At 54.2% G+C, this 19,608-nt stretch overlaps 1 protein-coding gene across 1 annotated transcript; it reads right to left on the bottom strand.

Annotated features, from left to right (window-relative positions):
* Positions 1–9,030: 9,030 nt before the first annotated feature.
* On the bottom strand, positions 9,031–19,549 carry LOC143824810 (uncharacterized). The gene is made up of 12 exons (XM_077312542.1): positions 19,395–19,549; positions 18,411–18,694; positions 17,105–17,222; positions 16,387–16,482; positions 15,917–16,049; positions 15,558–15,749; positions 13,850–14,188; positions 12,020–12,275; positions 11,816–11,942; positions 11,122–11,217; positions 10,890–11,025; positions 9,031–9,983 (listed from the first exon to the last, which is right to left on the bottom strand). Exons 1-12 carry the CDS (start codon positions 19,547–19,549, stop codon positions 9,849–9,851), a joined length of 2,067 nt encoding a protein of 688 aa, XP_077168657.1. The 3' UTR covers positions 9,031–9,848.
* Positions 19,550–19,608: the final 59 nt, after the last annotated feature.

The raw sequence follows: 19,608 nt of genomic DNA, 5'->3' as shown, positions 1-19,608 counted from the left end.
GATCTCCGCGTCCCCTTCCTTTGTACTCATCCCCGTCTGTTACCAGAGAAGTTCTTTGCACCTCCTCATTAAGCTCTCATTTTTTTGTGTTCAGCTCCTTTCAAAACATGCAACCTGTATAATTTTTGTTTCTTCTCTTTCAACAACCAGAGACAAGCTCTGAGACTTGGGCATAATTTTCTCATCATCCCAGATCTTCATTCACGGTGCTCCCCTCCTTTCTTTCCTTTGGGGCAATTAAGGAAGAGCTTGTTAGATTCCTCGTTACAGTGCCTTTTAAAATGAAGATGATTTCCTCCGCCCGTCAAAAAGATGCATATTTATAACGTTCGGGTTCTTTTAAGAAATGCATTTACATAATGAATCTACCCTATTTGTACATGTTCAGGTAAGAATCTGCAAAGATCTTTCTCGAAGACATCTCTCTAGCAATTGAGATGAAGCGGGGGGTGGGGGGGATTAATAAGGATTAATAAAATTACGAGAGCTGTGGTCAGAATTTATAGAAATTGTCTCGGTGGAATTGATTGAGGAAAGGACAACTTTGTACCGAAAACTTGCTTATTAGTATTGCAGGACTGATGGGTTTTTCTAGCACATTTTTATCATGTGCATCTTTCAAAGTGCGCAGTTCTTCCCTCTCTTCAGAATAACCCTGTGAAGTAGGGCAAGGCTGCCGAGTCTGGTTCTTGGAGACTGGGAGGGGTCAGGATTTGAGGAGAGACCTCAGCAGGGTGTAAATGCCCCAGACTCCTCCCTCCGTTTTCCCCAGGGGAAATAATTTATGTAGACGGGAGATCTGTTGGAATTCTGGGAGATCTCCGGGCCCTGCCTGGGGATTGGTAACCTTAGAGGTAGGTTAGGCTGAAAGAAACTGGCTAGCCCTAGGACAGGCTGGGTATGGGCTTGAACTCAGGTCCCACCAGGTAGTCTTGGGCAGGGAGGTTAGGGGGGTATCTTCACAAAGCAACAGAGGGCGTTGGTCCCTTGGTCTGGATCAGGGGTAGTCAAACTGCGGCCCTCCAGATGTCCATGGACTACAATTCCCACAAGCCCCTGCCAGCGAATGCTGGCAGGGGCTCGTGGGAATTGTAGTCCATGGACATCTGGAGGGCCGCAGTTTGACTACCCCTGGATGTCTGTTCTGTTTTTATCCTGGCCTTCCTCGGAGGGGCTCAGAGTGGTACGTATCGCTCCGTCTTCCCGATTTCATCCTCCCAACAGGCCGAGCTCTTTCCGCCTCATCCCAGGCGCCCTTTTTTCCTGGTCGCTCCGGGGCGTTATTAGATGGAATTCCATTCAACTTATCACAACTTTTAATTACAGCCCTCGTCGATGGGAGAGGACTTCCCGGACGGTAATTCAATTTGGTCTTTTCTTTTGCATTAATGTAAACCAAAGTAGTTTACAATCTAATTACAGTGAACTTTAATAGAGTTAGCAAAGGGAAGGGGGCCCTTCCCTGTCTTCGCCTCTCCAGATGTTAATTTTCTAATCATTTCCTTTTGCTCTCCTTACATTATGGATGTGGGGGAATAAAATTAAAATCCGCCCGGAAGGCCGGCTGGCTTCCGCCTTCCCCACCTGCAAATAAACAAGCATGAGCTCAGCCGTGCTTTCCCTGCAGCCCGGCTTTATTTTAATTAATAATATAAATATTGGTTGCAGAGAGGATTTGGTTGGGCCAGCTCTGCAACGTCCTCGCTCTCTCATGCACGCATCACCGCACATAGATTAAACCCGCAAAAAGCATCAGAAGAGCCCTCCTGGATCAAGCCCTACACCACTGCCCCCTAAACTCTGCCCTCTCGGGACACAGTCCCCACAGTTCCAGGAATTCCCCAAGCTAGACTTTGCACCCTTATAGAGAGGGTGCTCTAAGAGGGTTCTCTTAGATCTGTTCTAACTGACCAGCTCTCTCAGAGCTCTCTCAGCCCCACCTACCTCCCAGGGCATCTGTTGTGGGGAAAGGAAGGGAAAAAGGGTTTGTGAGCCCTTCTGAGATGCCTTCAAGTAGAGAAAAGCGAAGTATAAAAACCAGCTCTTCTTCTTCTTCGAGTCCACCCTCCAAGGAGCCAATTTCCTCCCGGGAGAGAGGTCCAGAGGGGAGCTGTGTTGGTCTGTGTAGACGAGCTGGGTTCAAGTCCAGGAGCACCTGAGAGACCTCCAGGAGAGCAGCTCTTGAGAGACCTCCAAGAGAGCAGCTCTTGAGAGACCTCCAGGAGAGCAGCTCTTGAGAGACCTCCAGGAGAGCAGCTCTTGAGAGACCTCCAGGAGAGCAGCTCTCTGCCGTCTTGGGGCGACTGGGGATTCTGGGAGGATTCCAGGCCCTGCCAGGAGACTGTCAACCCCCTCCAAGGTGCTGCCTCGGTAACAGCGCTGCTTGGCCATACGAAGTTGCTGGCAGGGGCTCATGGTAATTGTAGTCCATGGGCATCTGGACTGTCACATTTTGGCCACCCCTGGACTAAACCCTTTCCTCCTTCCTCTGTGGAAAGGCTTGCGGGGAATGTGCAGAGCGTTTGTGGAGTTCCTTCTCTCCCCCCCCTTCCCACTGCCCTTTTCTTTTTTTAAAAAAAAGTATTTAAAAACCGGAGCAGAAGTGATAGCTAAATTAAACCTGCGGAGTGTGCCTGTTTAATTGAAAATGCCATCTGTAATTTAAATGTCAGAGACGGGGAGGGTTATTAAGCCCCCTCGTGACTGTCCTGCCTCATTTCACAGTTTCAAAACAGACAAGAAAACGCTTCAAATGGGGCATGGAACACGGCCCTACCGAGCAATTAATATTTCTCCCACCAGCCTCCCTCCCTCCCTCCCTCCCTCCCTCCCTCTCTGCCCCAAGCAGGAAAGGCTCACAGAGTCCTCCTGACCCTGGGACTAGGGAAGCCAGAATTCTAAGCCAGCATCTTTTTAGTCACCATTAATTGACACATTTTTAAAAATGGGATTTCTTCTGAGCACACACAGAGTGCTTTCCCCTCTGCCTTCCAGCAATGCAATCCTTTTGCATGCAAATGCTGTGAAGCAGGCAAACTCTGTTATCCCTTTGGATGCAAACAATGCAATCCAGGCTAAGGATCCCTCTGGAGGGGCCCATTATTGAGAGGGGGCCGGGGAGAGACACCGTGAAACGGCCACAGAGCTTTCAGAAACAGCTCATTAACGGGAGGAAATTCACTGTGCAAAACCTCCACCCCTGTTTTGCTTGACTCAAAACCAGCCCAGCAATGATAAGATCCAGTTTGGCATGCAGGGCAGCGTGACGATGTCCAGCAGAAGGTCTGGCCTCCATCTCTGGCTGCCCCAGTTGAAAGGGGAGACGGAGGGGGGGGGTGCTGTCAGCCAGTAATGCTGGGGCCATCATGGGGGTGCCATCAAAGGCAGGGGCCTCTCTGCAAGGAACCCAGATAAGGAAGCCGGATGATGCATCTCCTCCCCATCAGGAGAGCCCCGAGAGGCGGCACACGGATCCGGCTGCCCAGCGCCCTCCTTTCTCTCCCCCTTTGAACTCCGAGGAGTCGGTTTCCTCCCTCCGCGTGTCGGAAGGGACAGAACCAGATAATTCCGTCTCCGCTAATAACTTCCCTCGCTACATAAGCTAAGCTAATTATAAGGGTAATGGAGTTGCACATTTCGGGGATAAGCAGACTTGGAGGGGAGGGGAGGAAAGGCAGGGGGCTGGCTGGCTTCCCCTGGAGGGGACGTTGCATGATTGCCCCCGTACACCAAGGAGTTGCCCACCTTGAACCAGCTCCTCTCCAGGCAACAGAGATCTGTTCCCTTGGGGAAAATAACCCCTTAGAAGCTGGGCTGCATATTGCATTATGCACCACTGAAGGTGGTCAGAGTGTTGACTGGCAAGTCCTGGGTTCAAATCCTGGTTCTGCCATGCAACTGGCTGACCGATCTCTCTCTGCCCCACCAACCCTGGTGCAGAAGGGCTGCTGAGATTCCGTGATCGAGATGCAGCCACATGTTTGCTGTGCTCAGAGCAGCCGTTGAACCCCCAGGTGCCTCTGACAAAGCGGCAGGGGGGAGCACGCTGCTCGTAGAAGAGGCCTCAGGAGGGCTTCGGCCTGGCTGCCCCCGCCCTGGACCGCTCCTCCGGTGCTTCTTTTTCTTCCCCACGCCCAGCAATTTGCTCATTATGTCCTCTGCTATTCTAAGGTAAGTTGTGCGGCGTGAGCAGGCTTTTAAGCCCCAATCTCCATAATTAAGCAGGTAGAACAGAATCGATGTCATTAGAGACGGATGCTCTTCTTGCCCCCACCTTGCCCTGGAACATCCAGTGGGGGGGGGGTTGGGCAGGCACCACTGGGGGGGGAAGCAGGTGAAGAGGAGATCGATGACTGCAGCAGGCGCAGGAGAGAGCGGGGCCCGGAGGCTGAGGCCCCAGCGCCAGGAGGATGCCTTTTGCTTCCCAGTGCTGGGGGGCAGGGGGGGTTCAGTCACCAAACGCTGGAGGTTTCAGAAGAGATATTCTAGGTCAGGGCCGGCAGCAGCCTACCTGGGGGGGGGGGGCTTCTGGCAGGGCCAATGCTGTCACCTCCCCCCCCCCCATTTATTGCCCGGTGCTCCCAGCTGCGCACCATGCCTGGCGCCACTGGGGGAAGGGCACAGGCAGTGGGAAAGCTCCCAGGCAAGCCAGGAAAGGGTGCAGAGGGAGGAGGAGGAGGGGCAGGATGGCCCAGCCCATCAAGGACCTCTGCCATCCTGTGCTGCATGGCCAATAACCACACCTATTCCTGCCTCTGGCCATGGAGGCTCCCTTTCTTCCTCCTGCCCAGAAAGGTCCTTCCTGCCGCCTTGGCTTTCCGCAGGCAGAGGTGGGGCCCTCCCGCTCCACCAGGGACCCTCTAACCCAGGCGAGGCCGCAGGGAACGAAGTTCTGCCGATCCCCTCCATGCTTGTGGGCAATCTGGCCAGGAGCTCAAAACTCTTTTCTCTCCACTCCGTCAAATCCGCAGTGCAGGAGCCAGAGACAGGAGCGCTGAGGTGGTTTGCTTTTTTTCTCATTTATTTTCTAGGCTGTTTTTTTTTTCTTCTTTTTTTTTGTCTCGTACGAGGGAATAATTCATTTTTCTGGTGTTGGGAAGGGTCGTAATTGATCTTGGAGTTTGCAGGTTGCCTCCTGGAACGGTTTTATTCGGAGCACAAGAATAAAACCCTGTTAGGTCAGCCACACTGCAATAAATACCAGATGCACATTAGCTATAATGGATTGGATTATTCCACTGGCTGGTGACAGAAGAAACAAGATTTCATTCCCCCAGCGCGGCAGGCAGAGAAAATCGCTTTCCTGGCCCCCTTTTTGGCTTCTGAGTCATGTTCGCCTGTCAGAGGGGGAAGGGCGCTGGGCCGCGGTCATTTTTGTTATTTTCCAAAATGCTTCACTGGGGCGAGGGGCCTCCAAGACTGAATGGTCTTCAGATTCCCTAAATGTCACCCATTTCTCAGGGTTATAGATTTTCTCTTTTGCTGGAAAGGTCTGTTTTTAAAAAAAAAAAAAAGTTGTAAGAGTTGATAGGAGCATGGAATGAAGAGGTATTTTTAGGGTTCTGCAGATGCTGGTGATTCTGGAAGGAGCAGCAAAAAATGGGGAGGTCTGAACTCCCTGAGGTTCTCTGGTACGGGTTGAGACGACACAAGCAGCAAGGGCGGTCAAGGCCCAGCTGGTCCAAGTGCCTCTTCCCAGCCGTGGTCGATCAGATGCCCGGGGGGAACCCACAAGGCAGCTTCTAATCCTGGCCCCTCCAACTGTCGGTTTCCAAAGGTAGACTGCCTCTGTAGATGGAGGCCTTATCACGACTAACAGCATTGGTTTATTTATCATATGGACAGGCTACACACAGGAAGCCTATCATAGTAGAAAAGATGTAGCCAAGAGGAGGCAGACTGATTGGGCAAGGCCCCTAAATGCGCATAAATGCCCCTAAATATCTAAGTCCTCCATCTATTCCATCACAGCTGGGGAGAGCCCCAAGAGTTCCGTCACATCTCCCTGGAAATTCCCATGACAGATGGAAATCTTGCTTTCGAGGTTCTGGCTGTGATTTTGTGTTGTAATGTTCCAATTCTATCACTAGATGTCACTCTAGAGGTGACTTGCAGATTCCATTTCCACCTAGTAGTGAATGATGAAAATTACAGAATAAGCGATTCTATTGATTTTTCATAACAGAAGAGGCAATATTGGAGGATTTGAACTTTCCCAGCACTCATGCTCTAATCGAAAGCTCCATGTCTATTGAAAGCTAGGATGTCAGGGAAGAAAAGCTCTTCCATAACCCGGTGTGCTTAAAAATAAGTCTGATTCTGCTCAAGGAAGCTTCATGCCAAGAGATTGTTGCAGGGTAGAAGTCTCAGCTTTTGTATATTTTGGAGGTTTTGAGCCTCAACTATGTACATTTTGGACCTTGGGTGGCATTCAAACATACCTCCCAATGCCGGCGGTCTGAAGTGGCTCGATCCAGGAAGGGCTATGCCACATGGTGGTGATTTGGAACAAGAACCCCAGCCTCATGCTTGCTTCTGAAGGGCTCTCCTCTTCTCCTGTTCAATTTGCTATTCCTTCCAGGCTTATCACTTCCACAAGCTGGTCCACCGACCGGCCCCACAGGCCTTATCTGATGGTGCTTTTCTAAGGTGCGATTCTGGCGGTAATCCCCCAGGCAATTAATTGGCTTTTGTTCAGCCACAGTGAACAAGATCTCATCTTAATCTTCATTATTTCTTCTTGTAGAGCAGAGTCAACACAAGATTAAGTTTAATTTACAAGAGAGAGAGAGAAATTGCTGAGACTCTGGTTTTTATCCCAAATCGCATCTTTTCTTTTTTGTTTGGAATTCACTTTGTGCTGTTTGCTTCTTCAGCAGTCGAGTTTCGGGAACGGAGCAGACTCTCGGTCCAGCAGAAGGAAAGGCCCTCCTGGCCTGGCCTCACGTCCTCTTGAAAGCAGCGCCTTCAGAATGGGGAACTCTTTGGCCAGAATAGGAAACTCTTTGGCCCTGCCAGAAAAAGGAAATCAGAAAAAAAATAAACCCAGGCCCCCTGCTTTCCCTCTGTCTGGGCTGCTCTCTGGGGGAGCCAAGCTGGTCTCCTCTTGGGGCTTCCCGAACTTCGTGGCTCACCTGGCTCGTCAGTATCCTGGACAGTGGCCAGCCCTCCGTGTGGGGAGACCCTCTGAACCTGCCAAGGAGGGCTGGACACAGACGCTGCTGCTCCTCCTTAGCCACCCACCGTCAGTCAGGGGCTCGGCTTGGCTTTGCAGCAGGGAGTGAGGCAGCCTGTGTTTTTGCCCCGCTTGGGCAACCTCTGGGGTTTGAAGTGCTGCCCAGGCACCCCAGGGAGCGCTGCATGCCGAACTGGGAGGCCCCGGAACCTCTTCTTTTGGAGATGAAGAAACGGGGCCCGGAACGTCTGCTGCCCCCGACGGTTTAAAGGCCGCCCCGGAGGGAAGGGGAGCCAGACACTTGCGGTGCCACAGCGCCACCTGCTGGCCAGGTGCAGCCCGGCCGGTATTAAAGCGGATTCACGGGGGGGGGGGCGCCGAATTGGGGCACCTGGAAAATCAACTAAGGCTTATTGGAGGTATAAGTTATTACAGCAGCCTCGCCTCAATTGCGTGACCGGCAGATCAGCAAAAAATTTGGGAATTAGCAAGGCTTTCCCACTCACCGGGGCCAAAAAGGAGATGTAGAAGGATCATAGTGTGGAAGAGCCAGTGTGGCTAGTTTAGGACAGGAGAGATCTGGGTTCTAATCGCCTCCCAGTCATGCGCTTATTGGGTGACCGGACCTAAGATTGGTCATATTGTCTCTCCACTGGGCCCACCTCACAGGGTTATTGTGAGGATAGGGAGCTCCTGGTGGGAAGACTGGGAAAACCTGGGAGTTCAGTTGAGGTTTCATATCTGTGGATCAGTCCATCCTTCCAGGGTATTGTTTCTTCCTTTCCTAAAAACCATTTAAGTCAGTGGTGCCTTCGTGGTTGCAAACTGGATGAATGAAATTATTTACATTTATCCGGACTAAGCCCTCTCCTGTCTGAACTACTTGCGGGTCATAAAGGTGCCGCTGGACTTGAACTTAGTTTCCTCTCCCCCAAGGCGGTATTAAAATTCAGGGCTGTAGTTAGTTCCTCGGTTCCCAGAAAAAGGATTTAGTGCATCCAATCGGGATTTCATCTTCAAAGAGGTTTCCGGAAAAACTGTAAAATTGGACAGCTTCGGCCAATAGGGCGATGGGGACCCCTGGTGGCGATTCGGGGAACCCCGTGCTTCCTCTTCCTACATCAAGCACATAAGCTTGATTCAGACCAGGTTCAGACCAGGGAGGGTCCCTCTAGTCCAGCCGCCCAGCCGACCAAGGGGCCAGCCAGTTCTGTTTTGGTTTTCTGTTTTGGTTCCTCGGGATCGTTCAAGCTTTGTATCTAGGTTGTTTTATAGTGATTTGTGTTGCGTTATGTTGAAAGGTGTCTGTTTTTTAAGAGATTGAGATAAATAAATCCACTCTGCAGTGGTAGGATTCCAGGTTCCCAGTGTTTGCATTCCTTTACATGCTCGTCTTCCGGGCCCTGGGGCCCAGAAGGGAGGCCCAATGCACCTCAAGGGCCACAGATACTTTCCCAGCCGATGATGCAGCGCAGGGCAGGCGGCTGTCTTGGCCAGACCTTGTGATGCAGGCCTAGATCTTTGTCACGCTGCAATCCAGCAACCTCTTTTGGGTGGCATCTCTTCCATTCAGCATTTGGGTGGCTGGGGGTGGAAATGTGCCCCTTACGTTTTCCCATGTAAAATTTGACCCAGGGCATAATGGTGGGTGTTGAGAAGCCATCAAGCCTCTTGATTTCCAAAACTGGCCTTCTGTAGCTCCTTCTTCTCCCTAAATTCAGTAGCACCCACAATCTGAAGTATTTTTTTTAAGGATGTGCTTTTTTTTTAAAGCAAAACCTCTTCTCAAGCCCCCTCCCCCCTGGATAAGTGATGCAGATTTTGACACCACTGTGATTTGACACCCTGCTTCTTCTGCATTTCAATTTCAGCTTTATTTCTGTGGTTCATAAGGTCTGCTCTCAAGCATATTTGAAAACATAGCAGAGCATGAAGGGAACGGTATTCAGTGGGTAGACTGCCTCTTAGCATGGAGGCTCCATTGAGCTATCCTCATGGCTGATCTTGGTGACCTGCTATGCCAAACATGAAGGTGGCCTCCCTAGAGAGGCACAAACAGCTTGTGCAAAATTTGCTTTACTTTTGTGTGGGGCACCTGGGAAGGTTGGAAGGGGGTGGCATTCATGGAGGCCTAACGGAGCTGGTTAGGCCATGAGACCTGCTTTTCATACATTGTCAAGAGAGGTGGACAGAAAACCATTTTGTAGCTCAGCAGCGCCACCTTTGTGTGGAATTCTGTAATACACACAAAGGCGCCCTGTCATTCACAGACAGACAAAATGGATTTATGTTCCTTTTTGCACCCGGCCCCCTTTGACCAACCTTCCCCTTTAAACTCTGCTGTAGCCCAAAAGGACAATTCACGTCCAACTGCAGCCCTGGTTCTTCAGGGTTTTAAAACGGCAAGCAGGGAGATGGTTGCAGCTGTGGCTGTTTTTGAACAGGCAAGATTGTATATCAGCTTTCAAGTCCGCAGGAAGGCTTTTAAAGAAATTCCCAGAGAATTGGGTCACAGCCGCAACTCCCAATCTGGCAGGCTCTGTTTTAGTGTAATGCCTCATGCCATCTGGAGCAGAACCTTCGGCCCCAGCCGTGGACAAACCCCCTCCTGCCCCAAGGAGGGAAGCGCCACTGCCTGGGCACACACCCGGCCCCAGCCTTCGGAGGGTCGGCATTAGAGCTCCACCGTGACGCTGCTGTGGGTGACTCGTGCGCCGTACCAGCCCTTCCAGAAGACGGTGTCCTGGCCGCCGTGCTCGAAGTAGACAAAGCGCACCCCAGGGCCGTAGTCGGTGAAGGTGTGCGTGATCTTCGGGGGCAGAGGTGGAAGGAGGGAGGCGAAGGGGAGAGAGAGAGAGAGAAATGGTCAAGCCTTTGTAGGGGAGACAGATCCATTCACCTGTCGTGGCTGTTGAGAAATCTGGGCCCCGTGAAGTTTTCGGGCAAAGCCACGTGCAGCTGAAGCCGGGTGTGAAGAAGTAATTCCTTCCGCCTGCCTGAATCTGCAAAGGAGCAATTTGTGGAAGACCCCGAGGATTTGTATCATAGGGGAGAAGACGTCTGTCTACCTTCTCCACACCCCACATGGGAAGCTTCGAGGGCAGGGACCCCCAAGGTGGGGCCTGGGGGCACCTGGGCACCTGCTGACCCCTTTCCTGAGCCCCACCCAGTATTCCTGGAAAGTGGGTGGGGCTTTTAAAAACATTGCTTTGGCTGCAGCTCTGGAAGGGGCTGATGGGCAGCTGCAGCAACCATGGTGTGGCTTGCTCCGCCTCCTCAGGTGGCCATTTTGCGGCAGCCGTTTAGTTTTTGTGTCAGAATCCCGAGGGTGTCCCCTGGCTTAAAAAAAACCCTGGAGATCCCTAATCTAGTCCAACCCTCTGCTGAATGCAAAAGGCAATTCTCCCTGCGGGGCTAGCTTTCTTTGTGCAGGGTATTAGCTATGCAAAGTGATCTACGAAGCCAGAAGTGGCTGGGAGACAGCTATCCCTCCTGCCCCCTCAGGGGTGAATCAGAGCTCAGCCACGTCTCCTTTGGGCCACGGATCAGGCTGTGGGCCCAGACAGAAGGGGGGAAGCCACTCAAGGGTTGCCCATGGACCCGCTGCTCTGGAGGGGCCCTCTGCTGAAGTGTGCTCCAGGAGCAGCTACAAGGCATCCTCCCCCCAGCCGTGCTGTGCTTTATCGCCCTCATCAAGGCGCTCCGGGGCTCCCACCTCGTTCCATTCGCCTTCGTTGTCTTGCGGGAGGGCAACGGTCTCACTCCGGTACTCGGCCACCACCTCATCCGTCTCGGACAGCAGCCTCACGATCAGCTCGTACAAGCAGCCTGCGTCACAGCGGGCCGCATACCTGTGCAGGGAAGAGGCAGATGCGGACGGAGGAAGAGGGCGGAAAGTGGGGGGGATCCACATGCCCGGGGGGGAGGGTGTCTCTGTCTCCACTTACCAGTCCTTCACCACAATCCTGGGCTGGATCGTGTCCATCAGCTCCTCCCAGTAGCCTTCGGCCCGGAGATCGACGACTTGGGATTTGCGGCACCACCTGAAATGTGACAGGGTGAAAGAACGGGGTCGCTTTCCGCCTCCCGGGTGGGGCGGATCGGATGGTGTGGAGGGCCGAATCAGCGCGTGATCTCCACTGGCTGTCAAACGGCTGCGGACCCCGAGGAGGTGGTCCCCTCTCATCAGCCCTTAGCCACGGGGGGTGCTGGGATGGGAGAGGAGCGGATGGAGTCTCCAAGCAGCTCACAATCCCCTTCCCTTCCTCTCCCCACAACTGGAGCTTTGTGAGGTAGGTGAGGCTGAGGGAGCTCCGGGAGAACTGTGCCTGGCCCAAGGTCACCCAGCATGGGGAGGAGGAAGGGGGGAATCGAACCCAGGAAACCGCCTCTGAACATCTCATGCCTTGAAAACATCACGGCATCACCAGAAGTCAGCATCAACTTGAACGGGAAAATTTAAAAATTGACTGTATAATTTTATTCTGCAGCGTTTCAACCGTTCGGCATAATGTATTCTGCTTAAATAGGTTACAGAGGCACCGGAGACTGATGCTACGCAATGTGCCACACAGCAATCACCCCAAACGTGCTCGAATCTCCACTCAGAGAGAGAGAGAGAGAGAGAGCAACTGAGCTTACTCGAAAGACGTGACAAAGTATTTGTGGACCTCATTGCTGGGGAAATCTTTCCCAAAGTCTCCGGGCAGCTCCTCGATTTTCCAGCCGTCGCCCCCGCCTTCGACTTCCACCCAGTGCTCGAGACCCTCTGAAAAAAGGCAGAATGAGAGGGGTCTCTCAGCTGGCCCGTCCTTCCCCCCCTCCCGCTTGCCCTTCTCCCCTCACCTTCCCCGGAGGTGTTCTTGAGCAGGTTCCTCTTCCTCTTGTTCAGGAAGTAAAGCATCTGCCAGTGGGCGCCCCCCTCCTCTCCCGCGTCCTCTCCGGCCAGCCCTTCCTGCTGGCACTTGAGGAGCCAAAGGGCCGTGCCATCGACCAGGGCCTTCCACTGGGAGCAGACCAGCCGGCACCCCACGACCAGCTCCACCGCCGGGACGGAGGCCAGGATCCGCACCAGCAGCGGCTCAGGAAGGGACTCCATCCTCTGCAAGGGAGAAAGAGCCGGCAAGAGGATAACAAGCAGCAGCTCGGGAAGAGAGAGGCAGCGGAACAATGTTAATTGTGGGAGGCCAGATTTACTGCAGGGCCACCTTTGTGTCTTCGGGACCGCTGCTTCCATCACGGCCCCCCAAAGGACAGTAAGGTCTAGTGACCAGAGTTTACTTAGGATCCCCGGCCCTAAGGAGATCGAACTGACCTCAACCAGAGACAGGGCCTTCTCAGCCCTGGCCCCGGCCTGGTGCAAAGAGCTGCCAGGTGAGATCAGAGCCCTGCGGGATTCACGGCAGTTCTGCAGGGCTTGTTCAGCCTAAATCAGCACCTGCACCGGCTCCCACCAGCCTGCATCGCTCCCCCCGCCCATCCTAGGAAAGGGTTTTTAGGGGCAATACCAGCTAGCAGTATTCTGAATTTTAATTCTGTTCGGTTTTAGATTATAGTTAAAGATTGTACGTAAATTAAATAGGCTGTGATCCACCCTGAATTGGCTGAGACTAGGCAGAAGTAATAATAATATTAGTAATAATGATAATAATTCAAAGTGGACATTCGCCACTGGAGTCCCCTGGCCCAATCCCAGCTCGGCCCGTGGCTACTTCTGAACGTCAAGCCATTCGAGTGATCAGCAAATCATTTCAAGATATGTCCTGGCGGATCTGAGCCCCCCCCCCTTCCGCTAGTGGTAGAATCCAGAGAGGCTTTGGGGCCTTAATGTTCAGTCTAAGGAAGGTCCCCCTGAGCTCCCCTGCGCCAAGGGCTCTTCACTGGTTTTAGAGCCACCACTAACCCCAAGTGAGGATTCAGCGGGCCGCTGGGTGCAGCAGGGGGCAAACTGTTCTGGCCTTTTTGGGATGCACCTTTAGGTGTTGTTTTAGCCAGGGTGCCTCCTGCTCTTTCTTGCCTATTCACGGCGCGTTCATTCCTTGGGCGGCTGCCAGCCCGGCAGAGAAAGGAGGGCGTGGTCGGGGAGGGAACGGGAGGGGCCCTTGAAGGAGGGGGGTCTTGCCGAACCTCCCCCCGCCTCAAAATGGCCCTGGCTGCCGGGCCTTTCCCCGACTGCGGACGAGATTTGCTATTTTGCTGCGAGGAGGGAGAGCTCCTTTCCCAGCCCGCTGGAGGCCCGGCAGGCTCCTTGTCCGGGCCCACGAAGGTTTCTCTGCAGGGACCCCCTTCTCCCCCCCAAAGCCCCCCTACAGGGACCTGGAGGAGGAGAGAGAGAGAGAGAAAGAGGCTGCCGGTCAGAGCCGACGCCGCAGGGCTGCCAGACCAGCCGGGTCGCCAACCCTACTAGACGGGGACATTCTGGGAGATCCGGGGAAAGAGGCTGCGGAGGAAGGTCGGGCAGGCAGGCATCGGGCCCCCTCCCAAAGCAGCCGTTCCGAGACCGGGGGGACTGATCTCTGCCATCCCGGGAGATGGCCAGACCCCGCCTGGAGATTGGCAAGCCAAGGCCCGGCCCCGACCGGGGAGAACGCTGTCCCGTGCTCCGCGGGCGCGGGCGCTTGAGGGAATCCTAAAAGGCAGGGCGGGGGGGGGGGCGTGCAGGTGGGCGCCTCTTACCCTGCGGGCGGGGCGGGCGGGCGTCGCAGGTGAGCCGCGAGCGGGGTCTCCGGGGCGAGGCGGGCGGGCGGGCAGGCTGCGGGCTCCGTGTGGCGCCTCCGGGCGCTCCCTGCCGCTGCTGGCTCCGCCTCTGGAGAGCGGGGCCGGCCTGCTCTGGCCTGTCGCAGGCAAGTAACTCGGGCGCCGCAGGAGGCAGGGCGAGGGGAGCGGCCCAAGCCCTGCCCGGACTCCGCCTGGCTTCCTCCAAACCCCGCGGACTTTCTTTCTCCTGGCGGATGGCCCACGCCTCCAAAGCTCACGCGCCCCTGTGCGGCCAGGTGCCAATAAAAAAAGGCTCGCCTTAGCATTGGAATTTCCCCCAGAACCACCCTTGTGCAAAGTGCTGGGGGATCCCCAAAGGCCATCCGGACCAACCCCACGTGTGCATTGGAGAGCTCTCCACCGGTTGGTCTTCCCAAATGCATTGGCTCAGCTCAAACAACATGTAGGTGGGAGTGCAGCTTGGCCTTAATAAGGCTTCTCTCCATGGGGGGCATGTTTATTAGGATGATGTATTTACTGTATGGCCGAGCCACTCACAGGAAGTTTCATCTCCAAAATTCCTACTTTGCACAACTGAATGTGCACAAGCAAATGCTGGCAGGGGCTCATGGGAATTGTAGTCCATGGACATCTGGAGGGCCACAGTTTGACTACCCCTGCACCTTTAATAAATCAACTGGCAGCTCAAAGATTACACGGTATTTAAATCAAAAACATTTATTAACATTATGTACAGTCTCCATTTCTCATCAAGACGGAGGGTGGAGTGCACGGGGTAATCAATGTGGGGGACTGGCTGGCACTTCATGGCCGTGGAGTTTCCAATGTGCAGGATCGTGGATCTACCGCGGATCTACCTTCTGCAGGTGGCCCCCTGCAAAGAGGATAGATAACTGTCCGTAACCCATGGCATTCTCTGTGGTGGCCCCCAACTTGTTAAACGCCCTGCCTGAGGAGGCCTGTGACTGGCCCTCCAGAAGAACTGGTTTGGCCCCTGGGTGAGGCAGGAGGCTGGACTGGATGGACATCCCTGCAAGACCCACCCTGCGAGATCAGCCGGACTCAGAGAAAACACCTGGCCCACAGCCACGCAGCGAGGTGGCTTGGCAGATGAAATGCGGACCGAGGATCCTGAGCCAGACACACGTAACCCCTGCACTATTTGACCTCCCAAAGGGCCAGAGGTCAGAGCAGGTCTGCCTCAAGGGCTCAACTGGCAGCCGGACAGAACCACCCACAGGCAAATGTGGTGGTGGGGGGGAGATGCCCAAATGTAGAAAAACACAACTTTGTCCAGTCTTTAAAAAGAATCAGCAACACGCACCTGTGCGCGCACACACACACACACACACACAGGACTGTGCAATAAGCAGCAGCAGAGAGGAGTGCCAGGATCTCCACAGTCCTGGAAGCTGAAAGTATTCTGGAGGTGAAGATTCCTCGCAGACCCCCCCCCCCCGTGTGTTTCTTTGTTTGCTTTTCTCCTCAACAGGGTCCCAGCGGGGCTTAAGCATCATTTCCCTCTCCTCCACTTAATCCTCCCAACAATCGCCCTGCAAGGTCGGTCGGGCTGAGAGAGAGGGCAGCTGGCCCACACAGCAGGACTTGAACCGGGATCCTTGGCGGGACACCCTTCTCCCCAGAGCGTCCCAAAGGCTCAGAAAACCGGGCGGGGCTGCCTCAGGGGCTCACAAAGCTGATCCAGCGAACGGGGCCCGGGTTCTTCTCCTTGCGGTGCGGCTTCCGGCCCGACGGTGACGCTGCTGTTGGTGACCCGCATGTAGGTCCAGCCTTCGCTCCCGTGGATGAAGCGGACGTAGCGAACACCGGCTGGGTAGTCGTGAAAGGTGTAGGACACCTGGCAAACAGAGAGGAAGGGCGGCTTTGGGCAAGAGGCAGCACCCAACAGGCAGGGCAGGGCAGGGTGGGGACAGGGGCTGCCCTTCCAACGAGGACTGGGCAGGGGGGGATGTCACCCTGGGGCCCCGGTCGCTTCCGGAAGGCCTCTCCCTCCCTCCTGCGTACCTCGCACCATTTATCCTCGCCTCTCTCCTGATTTCGGAGGATCTGTTCAGGGAAACATTCCTGCAGGATGCTGAAGTCTGCCGACAAGAGCTTCACACACAATTCGTAGCGGTAGTTGGGGCTGAAATAATACCTGCAGCGGGGAGCAGAAGCACAGAAGCAGAAGTCAGCCGTCCCCAGGGTCCTTTCGCCCCTCTCCCCATCCAAGGACATGAGGCCCTCGGCCAATTTAATGAGCAGGAAGTGCAGAAAAGGTGGAAGGAAGCCCAGCTTCATTCACATGTGGAATTCCCTGCTGCAGAAAGTAGCGGCAGCTACATGCCGGGCGGCTGCAGGAGGAGATGGGCTAAAAATATTTAGCAGAAGTCCACGACTGGCTCTTAGCCAGAAGGTCTCGATGGATAGGGATGGGACAGGGATGCTCGGTGGTTTGGGGGCTTGGGGTCAACACTGGCGGCTCCAGGACTCACCAGTCCTTCACCACGATGTCCGGCTTGGTCTTGTCCATCAGCTCATCCCAGTAGCCTTCCTTCTTCAAGGCGATCAGCTGGTGCTTGTAGGTACACCTGAGATGCAGATCAAAGCTGGTCAGTGAGGCCAACCATGACCCGTGTTCTGGGCCAAATGCAGCCCCCTGAAAGGGACTATCCCACCCCTCTGAATCTAAAGAGAGAATGTATAATCTATTTAATTCACTGCCTTCCAGCTTGGTGTAGTTAGAAAATGTACACAAGTGCAAACTGGAGGCATTTACTGGGGCCTGCTTCCCATTCACAGATCATAGATACTTGGGGCATTGTTTTTACCGATCATGGGCAATGTTATAATATAAAAATGGTTCTCAGGTTGCCTCTTTTCCCACTTCCCTGTGATTGTTGCCAGGTTGACGTGTCTGGTAAATGAGGACTTTACACAGTAACGGTTCTCTTTCTTATTAATGAGCTTGTCCCTTTGGGCTGAACCTCTGTCTTTGGGGGATTTTATATCTGCCACTGCAAACCTATGAAGGAGTTGTGGAGACAACTTCGTTAGCAGATTTGTCATCACACACAGACGCAGTGGATTAAATCTTTGCGGCCTTCCTTCTGGGCATTCCCATGCAAAATGTCAGTTCTGCAGAGAATTCCCCAGGTAAGGACCCGGGCCCCCCTTCTCCCACTCCCAATTAGTTGCAATGGAAGTCCTCACAAATGGTAAGCGACAAAACATTTCCGGATGTGGGGGAAATACACGTTGGCTTCCGGAGCTTTCTCGATCTTCCAGACTTTCTTTTTCTTCGACTTGAATTCCCAGAACTTCATGCCCTCTGCAGAGAAGACAGAAAAGATAAGAGTCGGGAGGGAGACTTTGAATGGGACACAGCAGCAGCCGAAGGGTTAATCCCTACCAGGGGCTAGAGAATAGCTTCTCAACCAGGCCTTAGCCTGAGATTTGGAGGAAAGTCCCTTAAAACAGGGGTAGTCAACCTGTGGCCCTCCAGATGTTCATGGACTCCAATTCCCATGAGCCCCTGCCAGCAAATGCTGGCAGGGGCTCATGGGAATTGTAGTTCATGAACATCTGGAGGACCACAGGTTGACTACCCTTGCCTTAAAAGGTAAGCAAAGACGGCAGCTCTTCACAGTGGTTACAGTACAGTCGTCAAAGTCTGAGGACTCTTATGATTCAGTTTCAAACCTCACTTTTTAACATGTTTAAGCATTCCCCCAAAATTAGGAATTAGAGTCTGACTGATTGAATTGACTGATCCATTCAAATTTGAAAGCGCTATTTGGAAATTAATAATCTTTGTTTTCAATGGGGCATCTCTCTGCCTTCTCTTATCTGGATTACATTTTTAAGGGTGAAGCAGGTTTGCCTTCACCCCTGTCCCCCTCCCCACTCCCAAGAAAAAGGCTGTTGCGTGCAGAAGGCAGGCAGAGAAGTCTTAGTGTCGAGGTACAGCTCCCAGGATTCTCTGCAGGTAGCCATGACGGATTAAGCGGCATAAATTTTTCATCCATGTAGGCCTTTTAACCTAATTGCATTCCTGTAATTGCAGACTCTAGTTAAGTGTCTCAACTTTTGGAAATTTCTTTTATTTCCCTACTGCTTGCAATTCCGATTTTTCAGCCACCAGTCCTTGACACGGCAGAGCAGAGCTACGAATTCAGAAGTGTGGCAGACCATGTTGTGGTTCCCCTGCTGTTGTTGTTTTATGTTTCTGCACATATATGAAATACACCCAGCAGAAGGCATGCTATCCTAACCCCCCTGCCCTGTACAGAAGAGAATTCAAACATCCAGGTCCCCACCCCACCCCACCCCCCGCAAAAATATGTCTGTGTTCTGAAGTGGTACATGAGAAGGAGGACTGTACCACATGCCGAGGGGGACTGTACCATGCACTATTTCTGAATGCATAACTCTGTTTTAAGCTGCTCGACACAATTAGAGTTTTGCAAATCAGCTTTCAACACGACCACACGCTCTCCTTCCGTCTCCGGGTACTGACTTTCGCCGCACGGATTTTTGATTAAATTCCTCTTCATCACAGAGAGGAAGTAGAAGGTCTTCCAGTCCAGGACGCTCCTATCTGGCCCTCGGAGACAGTAGCCCTCCCGCTGGCACTTGCGTTTCCACAGGGCAGGGAGGTCCACCACGGTGCGCCAGTGTGCACAAACCAGCCGGCAGCTGCTGACCAGATCCCTGCCGGGGACCCACGAGAGCACGTCCTCCAGGATGTCCGGGGGCAGGTCGCCGATGGTCACCATCTCCCTCCCAGGAGGCCTCCACCAGCTAGAAGGGAAAACCAGCAGATCAGCCGGAGGAGGGGGAGGGCCATGGGGGCAGAAAAGGGGGGGGGGGCATGGAGCCCATATGCAGCCAGGCCCAGCCAGAGTTAGGAAGCCCCAGAAAAAGTTTCCCCTTCCCCCTGCCCCACGTTTGTGTGTGCTGCATGTGTCCAGCTTGTAGAAAAACCAAGGCATTTAGAAGTGTTAAATGCCATAAGGGTGTCAGACAGAATCAGAATCACCGAGCAGGAAGAGACCTCAAAGGGCCATCCAGTCCAGCCCCCCACCTTCTCAGGGCTGGGCTGCCTCCTTTGCCAGGGTGCCTTTAGCAGGGCTTGGCCCGGGGCCAGGGAGAATCCTCTCCTGGGGGCCGCAGGGAGGGAGGGGGGGTCCCTGTGTCAAGCAGTGCTTCCTTTGGCCCCGGAGGCTGCAGGGGGGCCCCTGAGGACTCGCCTGAGGCAGAATATTCCCTGCCCGCTGGGTTTGTCTAAGGGGCCCTCTGACTCTTAGCGCTTGCGCGCCTCCCTGCCGAAAAGCGCAGCCTGCGTGGGGCTCTGCCTTGGCCCTGGGGGCGCCCGGCACTCCGTACATGCTCAGGGGGGATACAGGCCTCTGGCGCAGAGCGGATCTGGGGCGGAGCTGACATGCCAACGACCCCCCCGGGTCCTCCCCCACCCCAGATCCGTTCCCCTCCCGGGCGCTACCTGGCGAGCAAGCGGGCCGGGAACATGGGCGCCTCCGGAGACGCGCTGCGCAGCGGCCGGATCTCAAGCGCCTCCTCCGGGGCGGCCTCCGGGAGAGGCGGGGCGCGGAACCCCGGCTGGCCCGTCGCAGGCGAGACAAGGGCTCGCGAGGTCATTTAGTCCCACCCCGACAGGCCCCTCGCAACCTCGGCGGCCTTTCCCGGGGCGGGGCGGG

Source organism: Paroedura picta, chromosome 15, assembly GCF_049243985.1.
Source record: "Paroedura picta isolate Pp20150507F chromosome 15, Ppicta_v3.0, whole genome shotgun sequence".
Lineage (NCBI taxonomy): Eukaryota > Metazoa > Chordata > Lepidosauria > Squamata > Gekkonidae > Paroedura > Paroedura picta.
The sequence above is the reverse complement of the archived record's forward strand: the minus strand, read 5'-3'. Positions and strand labels throughout refer to the sequence as shown.

Coding starts and splice junctions, on each gene's coding strand:
- LOC143824810 (XM_077312542.1), bottom strand. CDS start 19,549: ATGACCTCGCGAGCCCTTGTCTCGCCTGCGACGGGCCAGCCGGGGTTC. Junction 16,050..16,386: donor GACATCGTGGTGAAGGACTG/GTGAGTCCTGGA, acceptor TCCCCGCTGCAG/GTATTATTTCAGCCCCAACT. Junction 14,189..15,557: donor CCCTGAGGCAGCCCCGCCCG/GTTTTCTGAGCC, acceptor TCCAATGCTAAG/GCGAGCCTTTTTTTATTGGC.